At 37.8% G+C, this 25,922-nt stretch overlaps 1 protein-coding gene across 1 annotated transcript in view; it reads left to right on the forward strand.

Annotated features, from left to right (window-relative positions):
* LOC107078037 (uncharacterized) overlaps window positions 1–25,922 on the forward strand; it is a 102,519-nt gene that overhangs the window by 62,230 nt on the left and 14,367 nt on the right. Inside the window, exons 19-24 of the mRNA XM_015352753.2 lie at window positions 4,275–4,338; window positions 7,695–7,784; window positions 15,168–15,287; window positions 16,956–17,170; window positions 23,440–23,520; window positions 25,287–25,364. Coding sequence (XP_015208239.2) covers window positions 4,275–4,338; window positions 7,695–7,784; window positions 15,168–15,287; window positions 16,956–17,170; window positions 23,440–23,520; window positions 25,287–25,364 — 648 coding nt within the window. The remainder of the gene's footprint in view (window positions 1–4,274; window positions 4,339–7,694; window positions 7,785–15,167; window positions 15,288–16,955; window positions 17,171–23,439; window positions 23,521–25,286; window positions 25,365–25,922) is intronic.

Raw genomic sequence — 25,922 nt, forward strand, 5'->3', positions numbered from 1 at the left:
TTATATTCTTCCAAGAGTATTTGTTGTTACTTGTGCCCACCCTGGGGAACTGTCACCTACCTGCTGAGTCTAGGACTCAAGGCAACAGGTGTCCTTCCAGAGGAGCCTTCATTTTATTTTTTACTTGACCCCTCTAAAATCAGAGTCCTTTGCTAAGATCAGGGCTTGGCTACAATATGAATATCATTCTTCAAATAATTGTATTGTGAAAGCTGGTCTTTTACCTGCTTGCTTACAGTATTTTAGTAGCGTGCTTCAACCTTACTTACTCTTTATTGTGTCAGTAGAATTGAACAACTTTATTGTATTTTTGATTATTAAATAACTGCCAGGCAGCTGTGCAATGTACTGGACTGTCTGTTGCGTGGCTTGTTGACCTTTGTTTTAGCCATATGAGGAATGCTTGTGATTACTTGCTCACCCGCTCTCAGCCCATTTTTTGAATGAATATCTCTCATGAATGTATTTTCCTAAGTGTTAAAAGTTTAACATGGCCAGAGGTTACTGAAAATATTGCAACACTGTAGGTCTGCAGAGAGTGACTGAAGACCTGAAGAAATAAATTAAGAAGAAATAATGTGTAAACATCTTTGTTTACACTTCTGTGTAGCTAGTAAATATGTTGAACATTGTGAGCATTGTTTTAATATTTTCTGAAAAGGGTTCAATGTTGAGTCATGGTTTGATTTGATTTTTTCATCAAAGACATGCAATGTAGTATCAGATACAGAATGTACTGTATATCAAGTAAGTATATGACATTATTCAGCATGAATATAATTATTTCTGTATTTATTATGGTGGATAAAGATATTATGGAAGAAAGACAAGTTCTCACAGATGTATATTTCTTTGATGTTTAAAGAGATAAAAAAAAGCTTGGCTTCTTTTCTGAATGAAGCTCAGATACACAGCCTCTAGTTTCTGTGATGAATTCTGTGAAGGCAAAGAGAAATAAAACACCCAGGGGAGAAGCACCGATTATTTTCCAGAACTGTTTGACGATGCTCAGCAGGCAACCTCATTTCCCTCAACACCCACTCACAAGAGGCACCATTTGTCTATGAAATGAAAAGAAAGAGCAAAGCAAATCTCAGTTTAAAGAACCTGCTTCCCTTAGAAAGCGGTATCTGTAAAAGACATAATGTTGCATTATATTTCTTCTGAGATTAACTGACAAATTCAATTTACCAGACATTTTTAAAAGTAATTGTAAATAACCTTTACACAGTGTGCTTTGTAACCTGAGATTGTTGTAGGAAACCATTTGCTTGAAATTGATGTCACTAATGGGAGTTAATAAATTAGTAGAAGACTAAATAGATTTTTAAAATATATATCTTGTGAATAATCATTTTCTTCATGATACCAAATATAGTAGAAATGGGAAGGAAACCTAGAGATGTATATTGCCTCACTATAGAGATGCTGTATTATTGATGGAGTAATTTCTGATCTCGCTGTATTATAAGAATTGTTGTACTTGGTTTCTTCTTTACTGTATATTTTCATTCCTTTTATGGTTGGTTGGTACTGTAGGTAGGTTAGGTCCCTTTTTCAGGCCATAAAGACCCATGGGGGAATGGGGGGGGCAAGGGCCAGGATTTTTCTCAACCATTCAACACTAGAGATGGAGGTGATGTGGTCAGCATCATGCTCCAGTCAGCATATTACCCCCAAATAGATTAACCCCCAGTACTCATTTGGGAAGCAGGGTGAGTGGACCTGGGAGCCCTCTGGAAGAGTTAGAGCAAGCTACATCACTTGCCCCTAACTGGGACTAAACCCTGGATCTTTCAGTTAGGAGCTAGATGTCCTTGCTGTCTGAACGACAATGGCAGATGAGAAAATATAACAGATGAAAATGTCCGATCATTATAAGAGTAGGTCATTCACACTATCGGAACTCAGTATTCTCCTATACACTAAGTACAGTATAAATCTTGCATTTCTTCTATATTATTCTTAAGCAGAGAAAAGCCCAAACACTGATATTGGCAATACTATTCTCCCACTGCCCAAACCAGATGTTGTTCCTCTTAATATTGTTCTCTACATATTATGTCTGAACCTATTTTGAAGCCAGCTACATGAAAAATAATATGGAATTTTTCATAACAATTATGTCTTTATCTGTTTGACAGCTGTTTTCTTCTGTTGAAGGATATATATATACTTTTCCAGGAATATCTCCATAAAATATTGTTCTGATCCTTTTTCATTTCACTACCCACATGGACCGCGCTCACCCTGCGGTCCATGTGGGTCCTAATGCCCCAGTATAGTGACGGGGACACTATACTGTAAACAGGCGCCGTCCTTCGGATGAGACATAAAACCGAGGTCCTGACTTTCTGTGGTCATTAAAAATCCCAGGGCGTTTCTCGTAAAGAGTAGGGGTGTAACCCCGGCGTCCTGGCCAAATTTCCCATTGGCCCTTACCAATCATGGCCTCCTAATAATCCCCATCTATGAATAGGCTTCATTACTCTGGTCTCCACTGATAGCTGGTGTGTGGTGAGCGTTCTGGCGCACTATGGCTGCCGTCGCATCATCCAGGTGGATGCTGCACATTGGTGGTGGTGGAGGGGAGTCCCCATTACCTGTAAAGCGCTTTGAGTGGAGTGTCCAGAAAAGCGCTATATAAATGTAAGCAATTATTATTATTACTACACTAATAGTAGCTTCAATATTTAGATTTTTCAATTAGGTTGAATGTGAATAATATTTCAATCACAGAGCCCAAGTAAAGTGGGCTTTACTTAAAGCATTATTTGCTATTTTCTATTACAAATTGGAGGACTGTGTACCCTGATTATTTAAAAATAAAAGTTGATGCTATTATAATATTATAAGGTTCAAAACTGAAAAAAAGATGTCCAGTGTATTTCTTTTTTGATAAGTCTTCTAGGCAACATGTACCTGCATACTATAAGTACTTACAATTTAATACTGTTAGAATTAGCATTGCCAAGTCTTACATTAGGAATCAAGATAATAAAAAAATCCCTTAACAGTTAAATTGATGTAAGTGATCTGTAGCAAGTACTCCAGTTAGCGTGTTGTTAATGGGGGTCTATGGGCTTTGAATCATGAAGCAAAGTACACGAGTGTGCTAATTTTGATATCTATATATTCAATGGATTGAAAGCAACCTTGCCAAAAGTAGGGCAGAAGTGATATAGCAACATGCCAGATATATTCAGCTGCTCTTTACTATTCTTTTTATTTTTTTATGACAACCTGACCTTGAAAGAAGAAATGTTGCAGACTGGTTTTATTGAAGCCAAAATTGCTTCCTAAGTGCTGCTTTCAAACACTGAGTTTTTGTTTCAATGCTCATGTTTACTATGTTCTGTTCTTTTCAACAACTTCCATCAACCATAGAATAGATACTAAGAACATACTGTTTCCTGTTGACAATATAATTATTAATTATGATAGATACTTACAATTTAGTTGTAGCTGTGATGTTAATGTTAATATAATATAAGGATTATATATATATATCAATGGTTCCTAATCCAGGTCTGGGGGACCACTGTGTTTGTAGTGATTTTGTTGGTAGACTGATTACTATAATTGATCAGCTTGCTCATTTAGACATTCTCAGAGGTCCCACTGGTTAAATTTCAGGCAACACACCTGACTGAAGAAGGTTCTGAAACTCAGAATCCCATTTGATCTTCTAAAACTGAAAACAAATTAAAAATTGTGTCCCAGATAAAATGTTGAAATCAATTATCCTGTGATTAAGAACTTTAAGAAAAAAAACACAGAAGAAATAGTAGATTCCTTGGGTTGAGAACCACTTGTATTAAAATGAATAACCTCAGTACTGTATAAATAGTAGAACTGCAAAACAACACCAATCGCAAATGAGATCCGTTATACACTAGATGCCTGTACTTCTAGGGTTAAGGCCTTGTACTGTATATCAACAGAACAAATACATATCCTCGTGCAGAATATATTGAAAGTAGTGGTCTAAAGAACAGTGGAAGTACTGTCAGAAAATTACACAATTCCTTTCTTATTTAGATTGTTCATTGTAAGTGTTTTGTACACATACTATTTCAAGTGTCATGTGGTACTTCAGCTTTCTGAACATAAGAGAAAGTCTAAAGAAAAAAGTAAATTGTACATCCTTATCATGAACAAATGTGTACCTCCAAGATAGTGTTCTAGAGTAAAAAACGTAAACTATAGTACAACAAGAAATAAGGGTCAGAATGTCTTGTATAGATGAAGATAGTGTTTCTTTTTTCTGACAGGTGTATAAATGGAAGTACTGTGTTACACACAGCAGCTTATTTTGGCGACAGAAATCTCATTGATGTAAGTATTCAGATTCAAATGATAGATATATATATATAGACTGTATACTGCAGAGAGTGCCTCCTCATTCATATCTCTGATAATATAGGACCAATAAATAACAATCAAATAACAGAAAGAATTACAGATTGGATAATGTTTCTTTCTTTAAAATATATATACTGTATATATAGTACCGTAATATAGCATTGCGCAGGGCAAAGTCCTATTTGCAATAATTAATACAAATCTGAAAAACATGATGGTGTTTAGGTATTATGCATATACCGTATTTGCATTGTGGTAACACCTTGAAGGACATAACAGCAAGAAGAGCACAGTTAAGATATGACAACATTACACTTGTAAGACCTAATAAGAGTAAAATTAATGTGGTGTAATCCATTGAGATAAGAAATTTCATATTTAAAGACATGCCCAGCATGTCTTTTTACTGGGGGAGAAAACTAGAGCACCCAGAGGAAACCCACAAGATTACTAGCAAAGGTAACACATTGACAACCCAGAGATCAAAATGCCATCTTTAGTTAACCAGAGAACTTCTGCGGTAATTTCTGGAGTGGTGGCAGAAAAAGTGGTGGAGAGTTATTTTTTGATTGGATGCTGTTTTGCCCCTGACAGACTTGATGGGAGACATGTGGAGACATCATTTAGGGGGAGGGTTGAAGTGTTATGATGAAGGGAGAAATCTATCTGAACCTTTTGTACCAATTAAAGACCACCTTATAGTTCTTGGATACATTATTGTCATTTACAAGTCCTTGAGGCAATCTTTTTTTCCATTCCTATTAAGAATGCAATGTCCCTACTTAAAAGGAAAAAAAAAACAATGCAGAATTCTTGCTGTAGCCAGCTATTTCTGTAAAATCTAATAGATCATATTTGGGATCATCTCATCTATACTAACACAGGAGACCATTGAGCCAGTTACACAGAATATGTGGCACAACATTCCACCATAGTAATTCCAGCAGCTAATTAGGTCTCAGCAAACTTGGACTGTGTTAATATAGGGTTGTGACTCCTAATACTAACTTCGCAATGTTTTCCTTTTTGACATTGTGTCAGATTTAACTAATAAATACCGTTTTATGTTTTAGTTCACATTTTCCATTATAATGTTTTGAATTTGATTAAATCCATTAGTCCCTTTAGGAAATAAGTGTTATTTTTATGTATCAGTATATACAGGCATACCGTTTGTGAGACAAGTCACAATCCAAATACTGACAGCCCAGCCAAGGGGCATTCTAGTGCAATCTAGATTGCAAATAAAACTAGAATACACAATATTAACTTTGATTATGTGAAAAAGTTTTCTAGGTACTGTATGGTATTAATTCCAGAGTTCCAAGAGTTACAATACAAATATATGTATTGTGTTATTTTGTTATACTCTTGCAGTATTTTCTCCAAATTGAGTGGAGTAATAATGTAAAACTAATGGTTATTAACCTGTATTCCTTATTTTGTACATATTGTGAAGTGCAATATGCTTATAATATCAGAAGAAGTAAAGATTTATTCCATGCTGAAAACAGAAGAAAGGAAACACAACGTTTCAACTGTGGAGCCTTCTTCGGGTGTCAAAGGCTCCACAGCTGAAACATTGTTTCCTTTCTTCTCTTTTCAGCATGGAATAAACCTTTCACTTGTTCCTTTGCAGCCTATACATGTTGACACAGCTACCTATTTGAACTACTTATCCCGAGAATATGAAGAGCATTTATTTATGCATGATCAAAAGCTTCATGTTCAGTAATCCTTTTTCTAAAATGTTACATTTTAACTGAGCAAAAATGTTATGGAACAGAAATTCTGCTCCTGTCTGATGGATTATCCATTATTAATATAGGAAGATGTGTGCTGTCATATCACAGGCAGTAGACATTTTAATAGGGTAAATAAATAAAAGCATTTTCTCTAAAATTATAAGGATACATAGTGTATGTTACACTGCGGAAGACCAGGGACTGAGGCAGACAGATTTTAGAGATGTCTACTCATTATTGTGCATATCTCGTAACTGACACAGAATGGCGAAAACCCGCCAAGGCACGTAAGTACCGTAAAGCGGTAACCACCAAACCCAAACCGCAGCAGCGTCGTAAACCCCAAATGGACGCTGTGCGTGACACAACATTTCCCTCCCCCCCTTCAGAAAATGAAACAAACACAGTTCTCCCAGACAGTGAAAAGCACTGCTGGAAGTAGAGCCAGCAAGCACCATAAAAGCAATCAAAAATCAGTAATAAAGTCATTAAGTCAGGCTGGTCTGGTCCAGACCCTGGCTGGCCGTGGAGAAGCTACCACAGGAACAGACGGCTCCACCGGGATGTCGACCTCGCCTGGAAGTCCAGCAGGGGCAGCCTCAGCCTCCATGTCAGGGTGTGTAGGCGCTGTCACTCTGCAGAGGTGGCTGGTGTGCCATCGTGACCCATCAGAGAGGCAGCAGGTGGAGGGACCCAGCTGCTCTGTGACCTGTAAAGGAGACCAAAAAGTCTCAATCCTTGATAGCGATCCCAGGCCTTCACCCTGACAGCACCCGTGCCGCCATTTCATGTGACGCTGGTGTTCAGCCACCTTGCTGTGGGTGCACACCAGAGGGGTTGGAGCTGGGTACACACAGAGCCTGTCCAGGGGCATTTGTAGCTTACGGCCGAGCATGAGGAAGGTTGGTGAGCTGCCAGTCGTGGCATGTTGTGTGGCCCTGTAGTGGAGGAGAGTGCAGAGGGGCACTGCTGAGGAGGATCAGCCCTCGGACAGGTGGGCTCTGATGCCATTTTTGAGAGTCTGGTTTAGGCATTCCACACCCCCGTTCGCCTTTGGGTTGTAGAAACAGTGCGAATATGTCGAATACCTTGGTCAGCCAAGAAAGACTCAAACACTCCAGACACAAACTGTGGCCCATTTTCCAATGCAAATATGGAACATGTTTTTTCTGGAACATACACAGTTTAAAAAAAGTTCTATTTTTTTTTGTAAGCCATTTCTGCCCGTACTCTGTGCTTTAGATTGAATTCCCAATTGCAAAGTTGTTTGAGAGACTTAATCTATTAAATATTATTAACATTATCATACACAAAGCAAAGTTCTTTCTTACAATGTGTTTACATTTAAAATATAGATCAAAGAAATGTTGGTTTACAATACAATTACTTTTAGATTAAATTGCAAGTTTTACCTAAAATCTTAGTTCCAAGGCAGGTGGGATGATGTTCAGTACAGGTTGGATTTCTGACATTCAATTAACATGATGGCTGTAAACATTTCTATACTTATAAGAAGTCTACTTGTACACACATTATGATTAAAATAACGTAAGAGTTATATAAATATATCAATGTACATTTCAGGTTCTTCTGGCATTGCAAGTAGATGTGAATTTACTGGACTATAAGGGAGCAACCCCTTTACACAGATCTAGAGATGCAGAAACAATACAGGTAATGCCTTTTTGATATTATATTTATATGTATCTAAATATGCCATAATTGTTAAGGTTGTCATCCCTCCTCTAGACGCCCTGTTCCTACCTTTTTGTATTGTTCATAGTTTCATTAGTCTCAGCTGTGTCTTATCCCCTTTTCCTTATTTAAGTCCATTGTCTCTGTAGTTCTGGGCTTAGCTTTGGACGACGGACACGTGGAAGCCCACCTACCACCGGGCACAGGCTTCATCATGGCGTCCTGACCTCTGAGTCCGGGGCTTGGAGCACCTTGCCCCGTTATGCTCTTAACTTTTCGTGTTCCTGGTCCCACTTCCCTGTTCCTGTTTTTAACCGCTTGCTTCTCAGATGGATCTCCGGGCATCTGGATATTGGACTGTGCCCTAACTACCCCTTTTGACTTCCTTTGAACTCATTAGCCAGCGCTCCCCCCATGCACCGGATCACCTCAGTCACTGCCCCCTGTCTGTCATCCCGACCTTACTTTGCTGTGCCTTCCCTGATGTCATTCTCCAGACACTTCCGGATTATACCGTCATGCATAGGGTCTTTAACAACGCATTCCATGGGAGTCTGACCCTGCTCCTGTGACAATTATAATGTAATGCCGAAACATTGTGTTTCCTTTCTTCTCTTTTCAACATGGAATAAACCTATTACTTTGCAGCCTACTATCCTTTGCAGCCTAAGCATGCTGACACAGCTACCCACCTGAACTACTTCAGCCTACTTCTGCTGCGACTCACTATGCCTTCCTTTAAATCTTTTTCTAGATTTCCTTCTCTTCCTCCCTGGGCTACTTGCCCCCCTCTTATACTAAACCAGCATTCCATCTCTTCACAGTGATTTGTTCCAAGACCAGTGTATCTACAGTAAGTATGTCCTTATAATGTAATGTATGACATTGGTACAGTGCCTTTCATATGGACTTCTTAACCATATTTTCCTAAACTTCTAAAGTTTAACATATAATATAATTTGAACATTTCAAAACACAATAAATTATTTGCATTCACTATTACTAAAACCTTAGATAAAAAGGCTTAAATTGCTATATTAATATACATTTTTTATTAACATTGAGACAAAAAATATGATTATGAGCAGCATTACCTATTTTACCTTGGAATCTGGTATTCCTACCAAAGTTCATTGTCTTTGAGTTACTTGTATACTGTTTAAGTTGCCTATTATTGCATCTGTTGCAAAATGCACAATGACATTTACAGTGGAGACACAGAAAGAAAACTTAAAAAATGTCCATTTCAGGGAACATAAGAGCTCCCCATTTTATGTACTTCTCCCAGCCATGATCATATTATCGTTCACCATGATCACATTTCTCCAAATTTCTTCCATCATTTACAGCGTTCTGTTTTCCACATCTAGATTTGTATCTCCGTAGTACCATTTAAATATTTGCTTACATAGCCTCACATTCTTTTCTTTATCCTTCATACCCACTCCCACTGCTCTTTTCTTGACTTCCACCCATAAGCTTAAGAACACTCTGCTATAAAAACTGTTTTTTCTTAATTCCATTTGCTTTTCATTATGGAATTTACTTCTATTTTTTTCTCTGCCGCTAAAACACTCACTTTAACTTCTACCATTACAATTATCCTTTGCATCCATTGCAGAATGCTTGCTTCTTGGATGTTCATACTGTATAACCGTGTAATGCTGTGTGTTTAGTTTAGTTATCTAGTCAAGTCCAACTATTCATGACCTCATGGACTTTAGCATACCAGACCTGTCTATCAACAACTTCTTCTCTGTGATCTTGCAAATTCATATTCAATACTTCAGTAATACTATCTATCCATCTTAACCTCTGCCACCCCCTTCTTATCCCTTCAATCTTTCCCAACATCTGAGTCTTTTCCAGTGAATCCTGTCTTCACATTATGTGGCCAAAGTATTTGAGTTTTAGTTTTACTATCAATCCTTCCAATGAACAATCTGTTTATTCCCTTGAGTACTGACTGATTTGATCTTCGTGCATTCCAAGGAACTTTCATTAATTTTCTCCAACTCCACAGTTCAAAAGCATTGATTTTCTGATGCACAGCCTTACTTACATCCATATGTTACTACAGGGAAGACCATAGCTTTCACTATACGGATCTTTGTTGTAATATCTTTGCACTTTAATATCTTACCCAGATTTGCCATAGCTTTCCTCCCAAGAAGCAAGCTTCTTTTGATTTCATGACTACAATCACCATCTGCTGAGATCCTTGAGCCCAAGAAAATAAAACCTGTCACTACCTCCACTTCTTCTCCATCTGTTTGCAAAGGATTAATATGGCCCATTGATATAATCTTCATTTTTTTATGTTAAGCAGCAGGCCAGCTTTTGCCCTTTTTTCTTTTACCTTCATCAACAGACTCTTCAACTTCTCCTCACTTTTGGCCATCAGAGTGGCATCATCCCCATATCTCAGGTTGTTAATTTTTCTCCCTACAATTTTGCTTCCAGCATCTGATTAATCTAACCCGGCAATTCGCATAATTTATTCAGCATATAAATTGAACAATTGGGGTGACAATATACAGCCTTGTCGCACTCCTTTTGCAATCTTAAACCAGTCGGTTTCTCCATATTCGGTTTTCACTGTTGCTTCTTGGTCTACAAACATATTCCTCAATAGACAAACAAGGTGCGTCGGTATCCCCATTTCTTTAAGAATTTGCCACAGATTATTATGGTCCACACAGTCAAACGCTTTGGAGTAATTGATAAAGCAGAACTCCCTTGCTTTCTCCAATATCCAGCAGATGTTAACAATATGATCTCTGGTGCCTCTGTCTCTCCTAAAACCTGCTTGTACATCTGGCAGTCCTGGGTCCATACAGTATATTGTGTAGCTTCCAGGATCTTAAACATTACCTTGCTCCTTGCATTACACTTGCTGTAGTGTAATGCAACAGTTTGTCCTTTTCTATTTTTGAGGTTATAAGTGTCCCGAACTATGCAATAATCCCCTTAGTTTTCTTTTGTATATTTTCTGAGCAGTTTTACACTGATAAACTGACCGTAATCCAGATAGTATGTGTTACCTCCTGTTTAGGTCAGGATCTGTTGCCCTGCTTTAGGCTGTCCCCAACATATAGTCAGAGCTAGATGACATTTTTAAATGGTTTTCAATCCAATACTTAAGAAATGAAACTAAGAAATATGTAAATCCATCCAGTTACTCTCCACAAAAAAGAGTTCAGGGAGGGCACAATCCCCATGTTTTCCCCATGCCTACCAAGTCTACCTCCTGTCATTTTGTGAGTTTCTAGATTCTGTTCCTTATTCCATCTGTGAAAAACCCCTGCCTCGGGCAGAGTTGCTTAGGGACCTTTGTGCACAAAAACGTTCCACTTCAGCACAGATTAAGAAGATTCAAGCTCTCCTCGCACTTTCAGGAAAAAAAAAGATAAAAACATCTACTGTATATCTCTCTGAGCTTTAGATTTTCTTTTCTAAAGCACAGCCAGAGAGCTAAGCTGTATACTGGCTTCACAAAATAAAAGTGTCTTTTCAAAAAGAAACTCTTCCAAATTATTTTTGGAAGTCTCGCCAAGAACAATATTCATGAGCTCATTGGTCAATCAACACCTTGCTCCCTTCTCCTGTTTCTAACCAGCAGAGATAAGCAACCCAGTGAAAGTTTCTGCTTCCTGGCTTTTTAATGTTATCCGACCAATTGTCTTCCACCAATTAATCAGGTGACTGAGGATGACATGTCATTCCCCAGTGTGGAACTGCTATCTTTTCTGAACTATTACACATCCAAAAAAATTATCCTTAATCATCTCTTTTGATAAAAAAAAAATGTATCCGAGCAAATTCATCTCTAGACAGAATAATTATCTTTACAATACGAAAGATAGTGATGTCCTTGTCCTAATGTGACAGTATAAAGATTATATATTTTTTAAAATTCTGAACGAATGTATAGGTAGAAAAGTTTGAGTGTCATCATTATTAGTTGTCTTTGATTTAATTCAAATGGGCCATATTTGACCAATTCTAAGTACACATTTTAAGGAAGACAAAAATATAATTATAATGTGGCAACCCTATTATTTTATAATAAATAATTATTATTAGTTGCTTACACTTATATAGCGCTTGTCTATACACTCCAATCAAAGCACTTTACAGGTAATGGGGACTCCCCTCCACCACCAATGTGTAGCATCCACCTGGAGTATGCTCTGGCAGCCATAGTGCACCAGTATGCTCACCACACGCCAGCTATCAGTGGGGAGGAGAACAAAGTGATGAAGCCAATTCATAGATAAGGATTACTGGGAGGTCAAGATTAGTCAAGGCCCTGGGATTTTTTAAAAGAGTAAGTGTTATATCACACACTATCCCCTTAAGAAAGCGTAGATCTCCTCTTAGCACCTTGCCACTCACCTGTCCAGTATCGTCACCACATAACCCTGCACTTCACTGTTTCAGGAAGTCCGGTTTCTTCAATCCCTGCTCAGTATTTTGGAAGCTGTCCTTCCATATACTTGGTGTACTTTATTTGTCTGTTGTTTTCCTGGTTTCGACTAGTCTTTCTCCTTGTGACCTGTTTTCTGGATTGCATGTTTGGCTCAGTTCCCTTATCTACTGGTTTTCGGAAACTCGGATTTACGTATTTCTGGTTTACAAATTAGGATTGTTTTTTGGACTCGGCATTATATTCTGCACAGGATTTCCCTTTACTTTCCTGGCAACCGTAACAGTTAGGACCTCGGTTTTAAGTCTCATCTGAAGGACAGCGGTTATTTAGTGTCCCCGGCACTATACTGGAGTATTAGGCCCCACACAGACTGCAGGGTGAGCGCCCTCTGCTGGCCCCACTAACACCTCTTACAGCTGCAACCTTAGTTTTTCCCAAGAGGTCTCCCTTCCAAGTATTGGCCAAGCTCACACCTGCTGAGCTTCAGTGGGCTGCCAGTTGTGAGTTGCAGGGTGATGTGGCTGCTGGAATAAAGTGGTTGACACCTTCTCAATGATGCACTATACAGTATTTTGTATTCAACTTACAGAGAGGAAAATTAATAATAAAAATGTGTTGTACCCGATTGCTTCAACACTTACAAGTAAAGTCATAATCTCCAAGATTTCACCGTTTCAAGGTTAGTTTCCGATTATTAAATATTTTAATGAGAAGATTTTCTTGAAAAGAGAGGATAAAAGATGTAATTTCTGTCAAAACTATGTAATTTCAAAGAGTTTATTTTCCCTCATATGCTGTAAATAACTTGTCTATCTCTAGACGCTTAGTCGCTTTGAGAAAAAGGAACTGAAACTTCACCCTGGACAGCATGTTAGTTCATTGCTGAGCATAAGTATTTTGCATTTTGACAAATCTAGAGACACAAATTAGCTTAGTAAGTTTAGTAAGTGGGAGGTAACAGAGTTCCCCATGTAAAGTCTTGCAAACAGTCTCTTAATGCTTGAACAGAGACAAAGACCCCCTGCCTTTACACAGTTTTAAGTACAGTATATGACTGCTGTTCTATATTGTTGTTATTACAGTAAGTGACTGGATCGCTTAAGAGAGAATTTTAAAATACAAACCACAGTCAAATTAAACTCTTGTAGCCTTACATGTGCACAATACAAACTGGTGCAAATCCGCTGATACTCATGTTTTCTGGTATCAGTGTGGTTGGCCCGTTCACAATCCTATCCAGTCTCAAAGGACATTGTGTACCCTGCTATGGCTTTTCTTCAATTATTTATCATTTTTCCATTCTGGATTCATAGCAGGCTAAGGCCTAACTTATCCAACTCTATAACATTTGAACAAAAGATTAGATGAATTCTGTACCTTTATTATCCTAATGATGAGATAAAGTGTATTGTGTCATGTGAGATATATTCAACTTTAAGTACACAGTCACAAATAATTTCAGTCCCTTTGTATTTTACTTATGCTCAGAATATTGTATTGTTCAATGTGAGGTTGTTGAATTGTATAATATGCATGATTTTGTAATAGCTAATGTTTTTAACTTTTTATTTTCATAGAAAACAAACGTTATGCACATATTTATGGTGTCTAACCAGACAGACACAGGCATAGGGCATAGTGGTAAGCACTATTTTATGCTCTGATTCTGATGCCTGGCTCTACTTGTACAGTTTATTTGCTTGCTACTCTCCATTATTAAATGCTATAAGAAACTTCTGCATTTTGTTTTCAATTTGACTTGAGTAATTCAAGAGAAAAAAGAGGGGAAAAAGCAACAGCACACACAAAATAAAATATCTGAGATATTGCAAGTTAATTTGCTATAATATCTCAAATAGTGAGGGATGGTGATATTTGCACTCACCTTTCAAATTACAGATGTTCAGCCATTATTGTGCATACTATGAAAGCCACATTGCATATGTTGCTGATGATGGGACTGCTTTCCAAGAGTCTTGTACCCAGGGATATACAGTAAATGTTAAACATGGCATTTTCTCTCAAATTATCCTCACAAGAAGCAATTAGAAAGCAGCCATTGAAGACTTCCAAAACTTAGTCAGATGTAGTTTGGATTTACAAACTTGCCTTTACTTCTACTGTGTTCAAGCACTCTGGAAGTGTCGATTGATCGCAGCAAAGACTGAACTTGACCTTCCTACAGTAGGTACACAAACAGAAGACTCTGTTTATTAGATTCCTAAGAAACACACAAAATCAGCTCACCTAGTGAGATCACAGATCACTGATGTTATTACTTCACCATATGGGTAAAAATGAAATCTAAAATCCCAGTTTGTCAAGGTCATGACCTCCCACGTATCCCATGTATTTCTACCACAAGATCAATATTGTTATTTTGTGAACAGCTAAAATTGGCAGGCACTGATTGTTGCATTTAATTGTGTTGGGTTTAGTAAAGGGTATTGTAAGTTTTTTGCAAAATGGTATCAAACTAAAGTTATGTTAGATTTCTGAAGAGATTGTGATGGGTTAGTGTTTCAATTCGTACATTTACCAAACTCTACTGTACCAGCAAAGCCCATTTGATCTTCTAATAGACCAAAAGCCAAAATCCTGAGGAAGCTTTTGTTTAGCTTGTTTTTTTTAATTGCAAACTAATAAGAAAAATGTTATCCATTTCTGGGCAGATGTTCTTCTAATATAGAACTTAAATTCAAATACAGTAGAAAGGCCTTTACTGTTTTTCAACTCTTCATTTTCAAGATCAATTGAGTGTGCCTTAAATCAAGAAGGTCTGAGAAAGAAAGAAGATGTTTGGAATATCAATGCTGTTTTGGAATTCTATATTTATGTTACTACACATATAAATACTGTATGTTATATAGGTTATATATACATTTTATGTTACTCTAACTGAAAATAAAGACAATCTGACTTTCTTTCAGTTTCTGATAGATCGGGGAGCTGACATAAACAGAAAAGATGATGATGGTAATACTCCAATACATGTTGTATGCTATGGAGAACCAGGCAAGGACACTAACTTGGATTGTGTAAGACTTCTGGTAAGCTATTACAAGTAATTCTGAGGAAACTCAACTTTACTTTAATCAGTGTGATAAGAAATTGACTTGATCAATCTGCCCTTCTGTCCAAGTGCAGAATAATGTCATGCATAAGTGAAATCAATTTTCAAGAGTCCATTTTATAATACAGCCAGACATATAGAGGTGTTTCATTTTTCCAAATTTCAAAAAGGTCGTCCACCCATACTTCAGATAACAACTAGTCAACAACAACAAAAAAAGATAAGTTGTTCATATTGTATTGTGTGTTGGACTTTATACTGTACCAATGTGGATTATAACCATTCCACATTGTATACAATTTTCCCAGAATACCATTTCTCAATGACAGGGTCAAACAATACAGTCAAACAAATGGCTTATTGAGTGGTTCCACTGTATTTACAGAGCTATCCAGTTTGGAGAGCCCCAGGTATGCTCTCACATGTACTGAACTGTATGTTCTCTGAAACTACTTTCCGGTAGAAATTTTATCACAAAACAGACCCAAGTCATGTGATAGATTGATTAAGAATTCAGTTGTAGTCGTCAAAGAGTAGAAATCTTTCCTGCAATTTCTTGCAACTGTAATATACAAATCCAGGATATGTACTATTCAGAGATAACTTAATTTTATTCTTTATTTCAACTGAGAAATGCATTCAATCCAATTAAGTCACCTTACATCTCACTTTAGGTTTCTATACATTTTCAGAAATATCTGTCAATACTGTATTCATTATGACAATATGTTTTTTTCTGTTAATAAAAATAATAATGTCCCTTAAAACTATCCTAATTCAATCCTGGTTTTAATTTACTTGTTTGGTTCTGGTATCTCTCACATGCTTAGTGTGTGATCTGTTGGTTTTAGCACTAATAAGGGTCTTTTCTTGTACAACTATGCTCACTTTTTGCATGTTTTTTTTATGCACAATGGATTTATGTACATTGCTTGCAAAATATAAAGACACATTTAGGCCTCAGCTGATCTGTGTTTTTTAAACTAAACTTAAATAGTTTTCTATATGTTATGTTCCTTACATTTTACAACTTCTCTTCATGTCTCAAGATACATAAAAACATGAAACTGAAATGAACAAGCATAACTTCAAATATAATACACTGTAGACATTTTACTTGAAGAGCTACAGAAAGATTTTCCATAATGCCTACAGTACATATCCATTGTTGAAGAGTATAAATGTTAAAGTTTGTGGTAAAATGCAGTGGGCTTCTCAGTTTTAAAAAGAAAGTAGGGAGTACATGAAAGGGAAACCAAATTATATTTCTGCCCAGTAAAAAGTGGAAATGCTGATATTCATCCATAGAAATGACTTGACTTTCAGGCTACCTAAACAAAAATAAAATTCTAAACTGCTAGTATTTTAAGCTATGTGGTGTTGTATAGGCTTCACCATTTGAATTAAGGGTGAAATTTAGGAAGGCCAGAGTGTTCAAAACCAAAGGGGGACTTAGCCAGGACAAAGAGGTCAACACCTCTATTCTTTAAAAAAAAGTGTCATGGGATCATTAGTAACCAATTGGTCAAAACCATAATTAGTATGTTTGACTGAACCCACTGAGCAGTTATGACCTGATCTGATGGCTCTGGTAAAGAGAAATTCTCATCAAACTACTTCTGATTGTGATTTACTTTTTGTTTAGCTTTCTCACACAACTAAACCACCAAAGCCAAACAAGAAAGGTTTGTTTCCTATCCACTGTGCTGCAATCCAAGGCAGAACGGATGTAATTAAGCTCCTAATGCAGTTTGGTAGTGATGGACAATTCCAAAGGAATATTGTGCATACCAAGACAAGGAACTCCCCAAGCCTTCTGTACCTGTCAGTTGCAAATGGCCATTTACAATGTGCGGAATGGTAAGGTACTTTTTTAATCCTTAATAAGGTGACACTCACCTCTCATTGCTGCGTAGGTGTATGTCTGCAGATAACTGCAAGGAAATTGCTTTGCTTCAAAATATAAAGAGGTATCATTTTAAAAAAAACTCTATTGAGAAATACAGTGGAATTCATTATGAAATCTAAATATTTTTTAAAATAATAGTGAAATACAAAGATCCTAGGGCTGTCTACAAAAGCCATTTTCTAATGTTAAAATATTTTGATATTTTCAGAGCTATTGCATGCTGCCTTAACAGCATATTAAAGGAGCCCCTGTCTTGTGGGTCAGCTTACTTACAGCAAAATTACAGCTACATCAAATTGCAGGAACAATTGCACTAGATTACAATAATGATGATCATTAATTTATAAATAACATTCAATTAGGCTATATATTACTTTTATGTAGTGCTTTTTGTCCCAACAGTTCACAAAGTGTGTTACATATGGTAGGGGCCCCACATCACTCACCAAGTGCAACACCCTCCTGATGCACATCAGATATTATTTGCTATTATACTATACGGTATGATGTGCCAACAGCAGATCACTTAGAGAAGTGAGTAATGACTTCAACAAAGGAATTAAGGCAGAGCGTCAGAAAGTGCAGTTTATACAGTATAAGCCCAGCGAGGATTTTGGTGTTATATTAAGGTTAACACCCCTATTCTTTTGAAAAGGGATCTTTAGTGAACAAGTAGTCAGAATCTTGTTATCATTTCATCTGAAGAACGGTACCTACTACAGCACAATTTTGCCTAGTCTAGTTTTGGCTTTTTTTTTCATTTCTGGTCCAGAGGGTAGGACACGTACTGGTTGATTAGCACCACTTGCAGTGGAGACCTGGTTTTCCTTGACATTCTCCCACTGACCAGATCTACGTTTGTGTGGATTGTTCCAGAAAGGTGGGGATGAGACCACATAATTATCAGCAGTTAATGTAATTCTGCATGAGATTAGGGCAGCTGTTCAGTTGCTTCCTATTTTTTTTCATCCTTCAACAACTGATTATGAACCCTTGAGTTTGTCTGACTTTTATATGTCAGAGGTGTATAACAATGACAAGGGCCATACCTCTTTTAATGCCTCTTTTGTCAAACTTCTACACTGCATGCTGAAGAACAGCAATATGCTCATTGTTTTTCTGCAGTATCTGGGAATGATGGGATATCCCACTGTATCTGCTGTGCTATGCTGACTACTTTGGATCACTTTTATGTTGCACATCTTTGTCTACAAACAGCACTGTATACTGTATATACTGATGGAAAAAAGAAACACAACATTTTCTGGAATGAGAATACTATAGTTATAGTTATGCACAGCTTGTGCAGTGAGGCACTGCAACTTGCCAATCATACGAAAGTTTGTGAGATGCACTTTTACCCAACGAGGTCCAGGTGGAACAATGCCTGATCAGGTCACCTTTAAAAAGGCCTTAATTCAAAGCTTAGGTCACTGCAAGAAAAAGGCCATGCTTAGTCAGATTTCTGTTTACTCCATAATGCCTCGAATGTCACCAGAAGCAAGGGAGAGGGCCATTGGCATGCTGCAGGCAGGCATGTCATGTGCCAACGTTCCCAGACACTATGGACTAAACCGCTACACTGTGTCCCGACTGCAGAGAAGGTTCAGCAGACCAGCAGGACAGATGACAGTCCAAGATCCGGTCACCCTCGAATGACCACATCAGAGCAGAACCGAAACATCAGACTGGTCCATCTGAGAGATTGTTTCAGATCTGCCACCCGTACTGCTGTTGAAACTGTCAGCAGACACAATGCCGTTATCAGTGACAGGACAGTGAGGCTCCATGCTGCTGATCTTCGAGCAAGGTGACCTGTCAGAGGCCCTCTGCTCACACCTCCTATACGTCACACCCGACTGGCTTGGGCCAGACTGAGGCTACGATAGATTTGACAGCTGTGGCATCTGGTCCTCTTCAGGGATGAGTCACTCTTCACCCTGTTTGTTGCAGATGGGAGGGCTAGAATGTGGAGGAGGAGGTGTTACGTTTCTTTTTTCCATCAGTATATATATATTGATGCTCAAAATAAAGGCAACATTCAAGTCTGATTTAATCAAACATTATGAGCAGAAATAAAAAAAATAAATAAAGTATAAATCAAAGGACCATTTTTAACCTCTCTGAGCATTAACACATCTTGACAATTTTAAAGCACTGACCTGATCTACCTCTGGATATACTGTAGTAGGATGTTAGCCTTCCTTTATAGCAGCAGCTGCCAAAGACTTGAAGTGCTCATTTTTTTATGTCATTGACAAGTCGGTATCACAGATATTCTGTTGGACTGAAGTCATGGTTAAAAGCTAGTCACAGTGAGAGCTCAGCATTGTTCTCTTGAAGTCATGCCATTGTAGTCCTAGCACTGTGTGATGCTGTATTGGACTTAATAATTCTAGAATCCCAGATTTTTGGCTTGTAAAAATGGGAAATGTGTTTATCAATGAATTGCTCAGCACTAAAGTCATCTTCGAATTGCAGCAAAGAAGTTCTTGTATTAAAGGATAGTCCTCCATTCATCAATACATTTCAACACCATCCCCACCCAACAGTTATCACTTCCTAAGCATAATGCTAAACTTGTCTGCTCACACCATATTCGTCAGAAAAAAATGGAATTCTTCAGTGCATAAAATACTCTAGTATTCTCTCTGCCACCACCACAATGTTCTCTGGACAATAGAAGATGCTGATTTTCTCTCTTAGCTGTCAACATGTTACAACTGAGTGGTCTCTAAATATGCAGACTATTGTCAAGCAGACTGTGTGCTGCACTCATTCTGATGGTGTGTTGGTTATTTATTCCTAGAATTTCCTAAAATGTCTTGTGTAGCTTGCTAAATGGATGAGACAGATGTACTGTACTGGTCTTGGACTGGTTTGGTGACCTTTTTTTCCAGGATGTTGCCTGTCTCTCATTGAGCTAATTTCCCAATTTTAACTAGTTGGATGATTGTTGAAGCAGAAAATTTAATTCCCCAGGCTATTTCTCTCAAAGACAGACCACCATCAACAATGTTGATAGTATCGAGGCAATCTTAATTACTTAAATGGGTATGGTCATATCTTTCACTGTTCCAGAATGAATTAAATTATATCTTTTGAATATATGTAGTGTATATACAGTATATATAGAGAGATTCTTATTCATTGCATTTTGGCATTTTCTTCTCAACTCAAATAATTACATGAATTAATTTGAGTTGTGTATGTTATTATTCTAATAATATTACTAAAAAATCTGTTAAACTGTGTAATTACTATTTAAAATGTAAATAACATTATATACAGTGCCTTGCGAAAGTATTCGGCCCCCTTGAACTTTTCAACCTTTTGCCACATTTCAGGCTTCAAACATAAAGATATAAATTTTTTATTTTATGTGAAGAATCACCAACAAGTGGGACACAATTGTGAAGTGGAACGAAATCTATTGGATTTTTGAAACTTTTTTAACTAATAAAAAAATGAAAAGTGGGGCGTGCAAAATTATTCGGCCCCCTTGCGTTAATACTTTGTAGAGCCACCTTTTGCTGCGATTACAGCTGCAAGTCGCTTGGGGTATGTCTCTATCAGTTTTGCACATCGAGAGACTGAAATTCTTGCCCATTCTTCCTTGCAAAACAGCTCGAGCTCAGTGAGGTTGGATGGAGAGCGTTTGTGAACAGCAGTTTTCAGCTCTTTCCACAGATTCTCGATTGGATTCAGGTCTGGACTTTGACTTGGCCATTCAAACACCTGGATACGTTTATTTGTGAACCATTCCTTTGTAGATTTTGCTGTATGTTTGGGATCATTGTCTTGTTGGAAGATAAATCTCCGTCCCAGTTTCAGGTCTTTTGCAGACTCCAACAGGTTTTCATCCAGAATGGTCCTGTATTTGGCTGCATCCATCTTCCCCTCAATTTTAACCATCTTCCCTGTCCCTGCTGAAGAAAAGCAGGCCCAAACCATGATGCTGCCACCACCATGTTTGACAGTGGGGATGGTGTGTTGAGGGTGATGAGCTGTGTTGCTTTTACGCCAAACATATCGTTTTGCATTGTGGCCAAAAAGTTCGATTTTGGTGTCATCTGACCAGAGCACCTTCTTCCACATGTTTGGGGTGTCTCCCAGGTGGCTTGTGGCAAACTTTAGACGAGACTTTTTATGGATATCTTTGAGAAATGGCTTTCTTCTTGCCACTCTTCCATAAAGGCCAGATTTGTGCAGTGTAAGACTGATTGTGTCCTATGGACAGACTCTCCCACCTCAGCTGTAGTTCTCTGCAGTTCATCCAGAGTGATCATGGGCCTCTTGGCTGCATCTCTGATCAGTCTTCTCCTTGTCTGAGCTGAAAGTTTAGAGGGACGGCCAGGTCTTGGTAGATTTGCAGTGGTCTGATACTCCTTCCATTTCAAGATGATCGCTTGCACAGTGCTCCTTGGGATGTTTGAAGCTTGGGAAATCTTTTTGTATCCAAATCCGGCTTTAAACTTCTCCACAACAGTATTACGGACCTGCCTGGTGTGTTCCTTGGTCTTCATGATGCTCTCTGCGCTTTCAACAGAACCTTGAGACTATCACAGAGCAGGTGCATTTATACAGAGACTTGATTACACACAGGTGGATTCTATTTATCACCATCAGTCATTTAGGACAACATTGGATCATTCAGAGATCCTCGCTGAACTTCTGGAGTGAGTTTGCTGCACTGAAAGTAAAGGGGCCGAATAATTTTGCACGCCCCACTTTTCATTTTTTTATTAGTTAAAAAAGTTTCAAAAATCCAATAGATTTCGTTCCACTTCACAATTGTGTCCCACTTGTTGGTGATTCTTCACATAAAATAAAAAATTTATATCTTTATGTTTGAAGCCTGAAATGTGGCAAAAGGTTGAAAAGTTCAAGGGGGCCGAATACTTTCGCAAGGCACTGTATATATATTCATAATGATATTTGATGTAACACTTTAATTTAAATGACTGACCCTGCGTTCTGATCCCAAGCTTCTCTCCCTGTCTGTGTGTCTCATGGAGAGCAAGTTGGGGTATGCGAAAAGACAAATTTCTAATACAAGAAATTGTATATGGCCAATCAAGTGATCTTATCTTATCTTTAATTGTTGCATTTTTTAATACATGAGTAATGTTTCAAACTTCTGCAGGATGAGTAGTTATTTGTCCTGGAACCAGCTACTTTCAATTGAAAAGTGTGAATCAATGTTGTAGGTGGACTGTAAAATAGCAAGTACAGCAAGCAGTTTGTAAATAAATATATGTATATGCTATCCCTTAAAATATAATTGCATTTATTCAGCTGTTGTCAGGTCATCTGAGATGACTTTTTATTGATTGGCAAGTTCATGGTGCATGCACTCTACGTGTGAAGCATGAGAAGTGATAAGACTATTGTCCAGTGTTTCTAAATGTTTTTCTTGTTCTTCATTAAAAACTGACTATTAAAAAATAGCACAACTTGGTGGTTGCATAGCAACAAAAACCTTTCAGGACCAACCTTGGAAATACTGCTTGGTAAAACTATGAAAAATGCACTGGTTTATAAAAAAATGCTAAAATAGATAGCTTGTATGTATTTGCGTCAAACATAATCTGAAAAGCAAAATGGTTATCATATTTAAAGAAAATGCTTATGGCTTAATGATTTTTTAAAGGTTAACTTACTGCAGGGAAAAAATGATGACGTTTTATAGAATTGTCTCTGTTTAATACTGGACATTGTCTGTTACATTTTTTCTGTTTATTTTGTTTTTATTTAGTTTGACTTTGACACCAAGAGCATATTCTGGACATTCCTTTCAATGCTAAGAAGCTACTATTCTTCATGTGTCAGGGATCCTTTGTTTTACCTGAAAAATCTTCCCTGAAGTTCAGTTTGCAGGTGTTCATAAGGATTTAGATTCAAACATCCTATACAATCCTATAATTTTCGTGTTTGTTTGGTGGGAGGAGGGTGAGTTGCCTTTGGATGTTGCTTATTCTTTTTCAGTATTGTCAAGTGACAGATAAGATTGTTGAAGGCTTGGAGCCTTTAATGAATGATTATGCAAATCAAAATAAAACAAAGAAGGTAGGTAAGCACATGCATTGTTAGAAGTTCTGTAAATCGTTTGAAAACATGGCTGCAGCCCATTAAAATCTCAACTGAATAATGCTGCAGGAGCTGGAGAGTTAAGCTAATATATCATTGTTATCTCTCTCTACCCTCTCTGCTATTTCAGGCTTGCTGCAAGGAGCTTTACTTTCAAACCTGCAGAGCAAGAAGAATTGCTGCACGGATTGCTTCAGGAGGAGATTGCCATGTATGCATCAGTAATTGGGTTGGGAATTGTGAGGAGGAAGGTTTTTTTTATAAACCTCTAATGTAGTTTTCCTGTTGCTGTCTCTGTCCCAGGCTCCCATGCCTCCTGGTCTGGCTTCCATGCCCTTACGTGTTATTTGTTCCCCTGTTCCGTCGGGGTTTATTTTAGTTGTTTGTGACTTTTTGCTTGTTCAAAGACCTCCCTTCCTCTACTCAATAAAGGTTTTTTTACCCCGGAGTAGGGGGTAGCTCTCAGCCGTGGACTCCCGGAGGTTTCCTTTCAGTCAAATGAGGTTTTTCCTCCCCCCAGTGCTGTGCAGCTCTTTTTTTGGGTGTCAGGAGCCACCCTTAAAGGGGGGGTACTGTCACGCCCAGTACATCTAGAGGGTGCTCTGCTTCTCTCCTGTTCCTAGTTCCCTGTGATTATTTATGTCTTTCTGGTGTGTCTTGTTGTGTAGCATATTTACTTCCTGCTTCTGCTCTGCTCCTCGCTCAGCATTGAGGTTTGGATGTCCTGAAACCTGCCTAGCATCAAGTTTCCCCACGTCCTCTACCTGAGGGCATAGGTTTCTATACGGCATTTCCTGAAGAGCTGAGCCCGGGCTAACCCCTGTCTCGCCGCTACGCATAGGGGCCTTTTTTGCTCTCCTGCCATTCCACGGTTTGTCCCTTAGACATCCGTGACAGTCACAAGCTATGGATAGTGACCAGAAGAAAGAGATCACGGGTACAAGGTAAGAAAAGTTTCACCATTGGGCTGCTGGGGTTACTCTCCATGACAGTGTGGAGATCAGCAATCCAAGAGGATCCTGGAATAGAGTCACTGCTTCTCTGTATGGAGAGGAGCCAGTTGAAGTGGTTTGGGCATCTGGTGAGAATTCCCACCTGGTGGCTCCTGGTGGGGTTGTACTGGGCACAGCCGAGTTGGAAGAGAGCCCGGGGCAGACCCATGATATGTTGGAGGGAATATATGAGAAATTAATGAATGAATATTAACAACACAACCGGTTTAGGTTCCTTTACCCAGAAAATAGTCTCATTTTATGTTTTGTAAAAATATACTGTTATCAAAAGTGCTTGAAAGTGACACAATAAATGAAAAGTGGCACAGATAAACATCACCTTCTGCATCTTTCTTTATGAATATTGATATGTGGCTTCTGACAGAAACCACGTGCTTCTTTAAAGAAGCTTTACAGTATACTCTGTCTAAACTTTAATAATAATTTTAGTAATAATAGTAATTTTATGTACAGAAGATTTGTATGACTTTGAGAATTTCATTTTGATTAGTTGGTTTACAGCCTTTCGCTAAAAGATGAAAGCTATTGCAAAAACTTTCATGAGGCTATTACTGTACTATACTGTATGTCTCCTAAAATATTTTACTGTATTCCTGGGAGCTGTTGGTTCATATTGGAGTGTCACAATAGTTTGCTTGAAACTTTGTGCTGTATCTACGTTTTAGGCCAAAACTGAATTCTAAAGTAAAGTATTGGTCTCCATTGAGGACAATACTGATCTTAACAAAACTGTGATCAATAAGCATAAGAAATCATGCTAGACAGGTGGTCATTTTCTCACACACCTACTTGCTCACCAACAAAAAGACAATATTCAGTATGACCAACAGCAGATTTATTTTAGATTCATTGTATACCATGTTGTATTTTTATGTTTTAAGCAACATCTTTTCTTGATATAGGAAAAACATGTTTAAGATTGTCGTCTTTTCTTTTAATAAAAGTATTTATTTTTGTATTTTAGTAATGAGAAAGTCAAATGTCTGGAGTTCCTCATTAAAAGTGGAGTTGATGTCAATGCTGTGTATACAGGAGGAGACAGGTACAGTACGTGCATGCTTTATCACTGTATTAAACTGTACTGTCATTGAAAAAAATTAAAAGTGTTAATGGCTGTTTTAGGAAATTGGTGCAAAAAGCATCTGTCTAGTCACTATTCATATCCTTTTTGTAAAGACCAACAAAAACATTATACAGTATACACTTGCAAGTACTGTATATACCCATGGCTCCATGGAACACAAATATTCAGACAAAAGCATGTCTTTCACAGGATGAATTGTGTGATTCTTTATCTTCTAAAACAGAACAAAATATCAAAGCTTAATTCTCTTTACATATGCCCATCTGTTACTTTTCCAGCTTCTTTATTATATTTGGCACAGACACATTTATTCCTGAATAGAAGTGGCATTTTTAAACTAGGGCTCTTATACTGTATGTGCCTAGAACTCAAACTGTGTGAAGGTCAAGTTTTGAAAGATGGCGATGTAATAAAGTAGACTCTCCAGGGTTTATCCTGTTTGTAAACCATTAGCTTCATGTGGTGATCTGCAGAGTGTGAGAAGCCACAACTACACCACAGCAGTCTGTCTTTTTA

This window comes from Lepisosteus oculatus, chromosome 7, assembly GCF_040954835.1.
Source record: "Lepisosteus oculatus isolate fLepOcu1 chromosome 7, fLepOcu1.hap2, whole genome shotgun sequence".
Taxonomy (NCBI): domain Eukaryota; kingdom Metazoa; phylum Chordata; class Actinopteri; order Semionotiformes; family Lepisosteidae; genus Lepisosteus; species Lepisosteus oculatus.